Source organism: Cannabis sativa, chromosome 3 (genome assembly GCF_029168945.1).
Source record: "Cannabis sativa cultivar Pink pepper isolate KNU-18-1 chromosome 3, ASM2916894v1, whole genome shotgun sequence".
NCBI lineage: Eukaryota > Viridiplantae > Streptophyta > Magnoliopsida > Rosales > Cannabaceae > Cannabis > Cannabis sativa.
In genome coordinates this window covers 13,158,642-13,167,572 of record NC_083603.1, presented here as the reverse complement: position 1 = coordinate 13,167,572, position 8,931 = coordinate 13,158,642, and the positions used below count along the sequence as shown (strand labels likewise).

Genomic DNA, 8,931 nt, shown 5'->3' with positions numbered 1-8,931 from the left:
TGTTATTTTTGTGTATTTGTGAAAAAAAATCCTTATTTGAAAAGGTCCGCGCCGAAAATTTATTAAACTCTTTCACTAAAGATTCAAAATTAAGTAATATAAAATAAATTAAGAAAATTCTACAATACACTCTCTTAAAAATGATGTACCGATGCATCCCATCTATTTTAGTATTTGGGACAATTTTTTAATTTTATTGTTTTCATAGTCTTTACGTTATAGTTATTTAAATATTTTGCAAAATTTTGAAACTTTCAAAGAAATTTAACATGCTGAAAATATGGTTCAAACAGTTTATTGCACGTGTGACTCTTTTATTTTATATGCGTCTGAAATAGACTATTTGAACACTGTTTTCTATATTGTAAATTATTCTAAATTTCTTAGAATTTTATAGGATACCTTAAATAAGTATAACGTACACGACTATGAAAAAAAATTGACTAAAAATTCTTCTAAATACTGAAATAAATAAAAGATGCATTGGTACATCTTTTTTAAATGTGTGCATTGTAGAAACACCCTATAATATAATCTATTAATTCAATCACAACTATTTATAAAATAAAAGAAACAAAATAAAATTTATTATATAAAAAGTAGATAGCCTTAACTAAAGCCATCAACATAAAGATCATATATCATTACAATTTTGTGACCACATATTAAGCATAAAATTTAAAAAATAATTTTTTTTTTGAATTAAGTATTTATATAATACAACCATGTTTTACTTGAGACTCGAATCCAGGACCTCCAACACACACCCACCTATAGTCACTTAAGCTAGCCTCAAGTGGTTTTTTTTTTTAAAAAAAAAAGTTAATATAAAAATATATCCATGCTTCAGGTTAAATACATAATGACATAAGGTAATACAAGTGAAAATTTTAAAAATCTAAAAAGATTATCTATTACAAGTCCTCTATAAACGATAAACTCAAGTTCCTAAGTTTGTACGAAAATGATCTTCCACTTCTACTTAGTCTCCTCTCACTCCGCTGGTGGGTAGCCTAACTAAAATTAAAAGTCTCATGAAAGGGAGAAAATAAACAATGAGCTAAAATTAAGCTCAGTTGGAGTCCAACCTTTTTATTTTGAATAAACTTTTAAACATGCATAATTTCGATAATAAAAACTAATATTTCTCAATGTGCATATGTAATATTACTTTATCAATATTTTTTTTTTTTTTTGCATGAACTCATCATAAAACTAAGATAACAAACTCACACAATAGAAAATCCAAACTTTGAACCCATCAGATAGTCATAACTCTATGTCCAAATAATAAGACCACGAATAAGTAGGGATTGTTATTACAAGGGGAAAATAGGGAAGAGAAACTCCATTTTATTATATATATCTTGAATGTGTTTTACAAAGAGAATTACAACATATATATAGGCTCAACTTAATATGTACAACCGAATTTAAGTATAATAGAAATAACTGAACCTAACTGAATTAACTAATCCTAACAGCCCCTTCAAGTTGGAGTGTAGAAATCTTTTACACCTAACTTGGATACAATTTCATTGAAAACAGTAAAAAAGGTTGGTTTAGTGAATATGTCAGCCAGGTTCATCTTGGAGGGTGCATGGTTGAGCTTGAGTATGTCGTGGGTGAGCTTTTCCCGAACAATGTGATAATCGATTTTTACGTGCTTCGAGCCCTAAGTATCTTCAATGTTACATCATTTCACCGAATTCGTACAGAATCTTCACATCATTTCACTGTAATTATGCACCAAATTAGTGCGCACCAAATTCTACACCATTAATGATGTCGAATTTTAATACTAACACTAATAAAATAAAAACAACATAACACTAAGTTATAAAAATAAAAAGAATAACATTAAGTAACATAATAATTTAATAGTCAAATTAATCACTTGTGGATCTTAGTCTTGAAGAATATCAAAATATTGGCTATATGGAGTTTAAGTATTTTAAGAATATTGACATTCTTAAAATGCTTAATATTATTGGTGAGCTCTTTTTAGCATAATCTTTTTTTTTTTTTTGCTCATTTTGAAAATGATCGCATATAATAGAATTAATTATAGAACTTTAATAATTTTTTTTTCTTAAAAAAAAATGTGAAGTGTTTAATTGATTTAATAAATATTTATTTTACTAAATTATTTTAAGAATTTTAATTCTTATTAGTAGTTATGATATAATTTGTACTAATTATTTCATAAATTAGTTATTTTGAGTTATTAATGTAAATAATATAAAATGCAAAATCTTTTAATTTCTATATTTAGTGTGAATTATTAGAGTTGTTATACTAAAAAATAAAAGACTACACTAAATTAATGTAGATTACACACAAAATTAGTATAACCATTAAAGATGGTCTTAATAACCATCAGTCATGTTGTCAAATAGGATTACATATTCTATTTTTTTAATTATATCATATATTAATATATAGTTTGAAGTTCAGGTTAGCACTATGAACTACTTAATTATTAGTGACAAACAACATTATGTTGCGGCTATTATCTACACCAAAGAGACTTGTGTTCCTTTGTGCTTGTTTGTATGATATTGGAACATGTTCTACATGGAAAGACAAAATTATCCTTTCTTCTTCTTTTCTTTTTTCATTTTCTAAAAATAATAGACAATTTTGACGTGAAAAAATTAGACAATTTATTGCATCAAGAATTATTTAAAAAAAAAAAAAAAAAAGATGTTTTTTATGGTAAGATGATAAAAATTAAGATAATGATATTAGTTTTTTGAAAAAAAAAAAAAAAAGAAGAATTTTATTGATATTTAATTATGAATGAACTGTTTTACAATGGTAGCAGTAGAAGTATTTATAGACAGTGTAGAGTTAGTTAGATCAACCAATCAGCTAACTACCACTAACACTTAACTAACTTCTTATAACTAACATAGTCTAATAAATGAAGGTAACTATGTTTTGTAATGAGTAAAGAAATTTCTCCATCAACAAAAGCCTATTGTTTATCTTAAAAGCATAAAAGATATATTAAGAAAATTTAAATAATAAAACTTTAATAAAAAAAAAACTTCTAATTTGTGATAGAATATTTACAAAATAATAATATAAAGTCAAGTTAGTTGACAAAATATTTTTTCATTTATGGTAAGATTGTTTTGCATTCATACCCGATTTCTTACCTTGTATATTCGATTTTTAGTTGCTCTTTTCTTTCCTAGGAAAGTTGCACTTTTCAGCTGGACTTTCCTTTGTTTGGAAACTTCTCATAAGAGAAGCGATTCTCTTATGGAAATTTGTCTTTTTTAAGGAAACTTTGATTATTGCTTTTTCCTTATTGATTTCGATTGTATCTTGATACAATCAGAATATCTAATCTGTTTTTGGCAGGAATCAAGCATTAATAGAGGATCGGATCCGATTATAGCAAGTTTCCCGTTTCTGGTCTGATCTGCTGCGTCAGCATCCGAATCTGATGCTCCAGGTCGTGTTTTATTAGGAAAGTTTTTGTACAGCTGTAGATTCGATCTTGTGACTGTCTCTAAGGTTTCTATGTTCTATAAATAGAGCATAGAGAGCAGTCATTCGGATCAGCTCTTCCATTATTCATTTTTTGCATTTATCTTACTTGAGAGAAGAGTGTTTCTTTGTTCTGTGAGAGCCTAGTTGTTCATCTAGGTTCTAGTTGTTTATTTCTGTTCTTACTCTGTCCTAGAGGTTGTGAAGAACTACTTGACTGAACAAGAGATTGGTCTTCGGGAGAAGACTTGATAAAGCCTTACTTCGGGAGGAAGTAAGCACTTGGTCTTCGGGAGAAGACTTGTTGAAGCCTTACTTCGGGAGGAAGTAAGCACTCACACTTCAAAGACGAAAGGAGTTCGGGCTTGAAGGTGTTTCAAGAAGTCAGATTCATAAAGTGGATTACAAACGATTGCGGCAATACTTTAGAGAGAGTCTAAACTTGTTTAAGTCAATTGTCTTTGTAATTTTGATACTTTATTAATTGATTTCATTCTCTGGGCGTGGCCCCGTGGACTAGGAGTGTTCGGGAGAACACTGATACCATGTATAAATCTCTTGTGTTAAGTTATTTAATTTTCTGTAAATATTTTTATATTCTGTCTGTTCTGTTTTGTTACTGCAAAACTAGTTTCTGCAGTAACAGAATTACTTTCTGTTTCTGCAAATGTATACAGTTTTATATTTTCGTATATATAATTGACATTTGTAAAATTTCAATTTTTCAAATAAAAAAAAATGTTTAGTATCAAATATTTGATAAGTATATAAAATTTAATAAGTATCCTCAGACATATTTCTTAGACCATAATAGACTTATAAAACCAAAGTTGATCTTACTTATATAGTATAGACCAAAACAAAAGAAGAAAATATTCATATTGGCCATAGAAGACAAAAATTGACCATATTAACCATACAAGACAAAGTATTTGTTCACATGATATATTCTTAATTTTTTTTACATATTCATATCTCTTATTTAGAATATTGATAAAATTGAAGTAAATTCTCAATTAATAAGTTATCAAAAATAAAATTTAAATAGTTTGTTGTAAAAAAAAATTTTATACGTGTGAAATATAAATATATTTTTTTAGAAAAGAGTATAATAGATTATTTGAACATTCATTATTTCAATATTTTTAAATATTATTTTTTTAAAAAAAAAAACTTACATTATGTCATAAATAATTATAATAAATAGTATTATATAAATTTAAATTATAAGAGAACATCGTAAAGCATCAACCTGGCCACTAGAAAACCAAAATTGAGCATCACAAATCAGGTATTCATGTCTTCTCTGAACTTGATAGAGTCTTCAAAAATGAAGATTAGTTGAATGTGTTTCCTGATATGGAGGCGATTATGCAATGGGAGACATGTTCGAATTATTGCTACCGCCTAGTTAAGTAGCTTTCAGTTGGTCTTTTAGGTTCTAAACATTTCTGCTATTTTAACTACTGGTCTGAACATCCTCCCTTTTTGTCTACTGTTTTGAAGAACTGGTGCAAAAAAATTAATGGCAAGGGATTGTTCTATATTATGGGTAAGCTCAATAGACGTAAACACTGCCTTAAGATATTAAATAGGAAAGAGTTGGATTCTATTCTTTTTGAGTATTGTTGACCTCAAAAAGTGAACAACCGACAGCGGGATCGTATAGATCTAATGCTTGCCATGTGTTTACACAGATAAGAATGAAAAGCAATTTGGAATGGTATTGGTTATGATTTTTCTTCTGTTATTCTCTCCTTGCCTTATTCCTGATGATCTTAACAAGGTAGTTATTTCTTTAATTTTGAAAGTTAATTCCCATCTTTAATAGTTGATTATCGTCCTATGCTTCAAATCTACTTATGAAGGTATAAAAGGATGTAATAATAACAAGTGTGGCTGCAACTTAAATAGTTTTAACCAAATAATTCTAAGTGGATTTTATTTGGATAAACTTTAAAGAATTTTAATAGTTATGTTTTTTCAAAATAGATATATGGTATGCTTTAGCGTGGGGGGTTATTTAAATTTATACTATTATGTTATCATGCTAAGAAGTTAGGTAAAGAGTCAAACCAAAGGGGTTTCCCTTCGGGTTTTCACTCTATTACAATTATATTCGAAAATTTTTGAGTTTTAAAATTAAAAGTACTTATTGATTTAACTATCTCATTTACAGGTTCTTTTTCAGTTTTCCAGGCAGAAGCAGTTGCTTTACTAGTAGGTTTGCGTTGGGCTCAAGATGTGGGACTTCCCGTGGAGAGGGTTTTTTCTGATTCACTTTCTTTAGTCTCAGCTTTGGAGGGTCAGACAGTGTATTTAAATGAATTGGGGGTTATCTTTTATGATATTAAAGTCTTATTGTCTAGTTTTCCTGGGGCATCTCTCTCTCATGTTAGCCACAACTTTAATGTTGAGGCTCATAGATTGGCTAAGCATGCCCTTAGGATAGACAATGAACTTTCTTGGATGGAAGAAATCCCCCACCTATTGTATAACTTTTGTTACATTTGATATCTTAACCTTTATCGGTTACTCCAACAAAAACAAAACTCTTTATATAAGTTTATTTCTAAGATTTTATGTTCCCGTTTGAATATTGTGTTGCCTAGTCTCATCCACAGCAATCAAGGAGCTTTTATTAAAAAGAGATTGCTGGCACATGATATTTTAATTCTTCAAGACTTTCTAAGGGATATACTAGAAAGAATATCTTAGCTAGATGTTTATTGAAAGTGGATTTAAGTAAAGTCTACGATACAATAGATTTGGTTTTTGTCGAATAAATTCTAAAAGGATTTTGTTTTCTTGCTAAATTCATAGTGTGGATTATGACGTGTTTGAGAGGTTCGTCTTACATTTTGATGATTAATGGTAGATTTCATAGCTTGTTTAGGGGTGAAAAAGGGGTTGCATCAAGGGGACCCTATCCCTCCTCTTCGTTTTGTGTTAATCATGGAGTACCTCAGTAGATTGATGATTCAAGCCTCTCACTCCAAGGGTTTCAGTTTTCACCCAATGTGCAAAACTCTGAATCTTGTGAATATGTGTTTTGCAGATGATTTGGTTATTTTTTGTAAGAGAAATGTTGTTTCCCTGAGTATCATTTAGAAGACTTTGATGCAACTGGGCTTGCTGCTAATTTTTCAAAATCTTAGATTCATTTTGGAAGAATTAATTCTGTTTTGAAACACCAATTGTGTGTCATCTCCCATATGGCTAAAGGTTCTTTTCCCTTAAAATATCTTGGGTTTAATCTTAGGCCTACTAAATGGAAGGCGTCTGATTGTGATAGCATTATTGAAAAGGTCCGTAAAAATCTTCATCACTGGTCTAGTACACATCTCTCCTATGCTGGTAGAGCCAAATGATTCATTCGGTTCTCTTGAGCATTCGTAATTAATGGATGAGTATTTTTATTTTACCATAAAATGTCACTGTTGAAATTGATAAATTCTGCAGGATGTTTCTTTGGGGTATCAAAGGTAACCGTTGCAAAGTTCATCTCTCTTCTTGGGAAAAAGTTTGCTTGCTGAAAACTTATGGTGGTATTGGCTTTAGAGAAGGTAAAAAGTAGAATATGGCTTTGATGGCTAAGTTTGTTTGGGCCATTTCAACAAAGCAAGATAGTCTCTGGTTAAAGTCAGTGAATTTTATCTATTTAAAAGGGATTGATTTCTAGTGTTTCTCTCCTTTTTCGGATGCTAGCTGGTATTTTAAAAAACTAACTAAACTGAGGAATGTCATTGACAAACAGGCTTTGATTGAGGCGGGGTTGACTAGAAGATTCAAGATGAGAATTTTTTTTATCTCTCTCTTATTGTTGTTGAAAAATAGAGTATCATAGATTGTTGTGGCATCGGTTGTGTGTCCCAAAACATAGATTTGTGTTTTGGTAAGCTCTCAATGAACATCTTTTGACCAGAGATGTTTTAAGTCACTTCCTTTCGATTGACTCTGTACTGCCCTGTGTGTGTTATTTGTCGAGTCTCATAACCACCTCTTCTTTTATTGTATCTTCTCTCAAAAAGTTATAAATGATGTTTCTTGTTGGTTTGTCCATTAGGAGTGGCCAACTAACCTTGTATATTTGTCTTGTTTCAGCCTTGTTACCTGTTGTGGTGTAACATATATTTGAAGGTATTTGTTGCAGCTCAAGATTTATTAGTAGTTAGATTAAAGTTGCTCTTAAGGTTAGAATTCAACTTTGTAATTTTTCTAAGCTTAATTTATTTCAAAATATATTGCACTAACTTGCAGGGACTTTCTTCATGTGGCTGGTACGGAACTCATGGCCAATGATTTCCAATTTTTCCTTTGCTTGCTTTGGAAGATGTGGCATTGCAGGAATGAATTTCTTCATCACAGAAGAGTTATGGCGCCAGCTTCTCAAATACACGTTGTGGCCGATTTCTTGGAACAATATCAGCAACACAACACACAACAATTTCCCTTCAAGGCTCCCACTGCCCCCACCGAGCCAAACAATGAAACTCCTTCAGGTTTTCAATTGAAACTATCAGTGGACGCAGCACAGAATGTTGCAGCAAACAAAACGGGCCTTGGTTTTGCTATATATAACTCGCATGGGGACCTGGTGTTGACTGTATCATCTCCTTGGAATGGCACTCACTCAGCTTTACTAATGGAGGCCCATGCACTCTCCTTTGCGCTATCCTGGTGTCAAAGACATAATATAAAATTGGATTACATTGTTTCTGACTCTAAAACGCTTGTGGATTATATTTGTAATCATGCTACTCATCATTTGCTTTTAAATAGGTTTGCAACAAACATTAGAAGCTTGCTGTCTTTTTTCTCTAATGTTACTTTCAGGCACATCTCTAGGCAAGAAAATGAGGATGCTCATCATCTTGCAAAGTATGCATTAGGCTTAGATCAGGAAGCTATCTGAAAAGCTCAGAATTTCTCTATGTAATTTGTATCCTGCACTTCTATCTTCATCAATGAAATGGATACACTTCTTAAAAAAAAAAAAAAATTCTAAGCTTAAACATAAAGAGAAAATTGTTATCATTATGATAAATAATTTCTAAGTTTGTAGGGTAGTTGGTAGCTATTATTGCAGTATGTATTGTTTAGTGATAGTTGGCATTAAATTTTTTCTTTTCTCCACACAAAAAAAAAAAAAAAAAAAAAAAAAAATTATAACAATGTGTCAAAGAAAAAAAACACAAATGATGCACTTGTCTATCATATATAAATTTATAATGGTCAATTATTATGATGATAAGTAGCTATAGAACGTCTAACTGCCAACGTTACACTACTAAATTATTGTGTGGAATTTATATACTAAACAACAAAACAATAATTAATTAGACTTAGTTGGTTTTTCCTAGCTAGGGATTTTGCTTTAGATAGAGATTTGACTATAATTATATATGACTTTATATCTTCATATAGAGG

The 8,931-nt window shown here is 30.2% G+C and overlaps 1 protein-coding gene across 1 annotated transcript; it reads left to right on the top strand.

Moving 5' to 3' along the window:
• Positions 1-7,181: 7,181 nt before the first annotated feature.
• LOC115711330 (uncharacterized) lies at positions 7,182-8,569 on the top strand. The gene is made up of 2 exons (XM_030639669.2): positions 7,182-7,641; positions 7,762-8,569. The coding sequence occupies exon 2, from the start codon at positions 7,793-7,795 to the stop codon at positions 8,414-8,416; it is 624 nt and encodes a 207-aa protein (XP_030495529.2). The 5' UTR covers positions 7,182-7,641; positions 7,762-7,792; the 3' UTR covers positions 8,417-8,569.
• Positions 8,570-8,931: the final 362 nt, after the last annotated feature.

Excerpts from the sequence above, each read along its gene's own strand:
- LOC115711330 (XM_030639669.2), top strand. The coding sequence starts at position 7,793 with ATGGCCAATGATTTCCAATTTTTCCTTTGCTTGCTTTGGAAGATGTGG.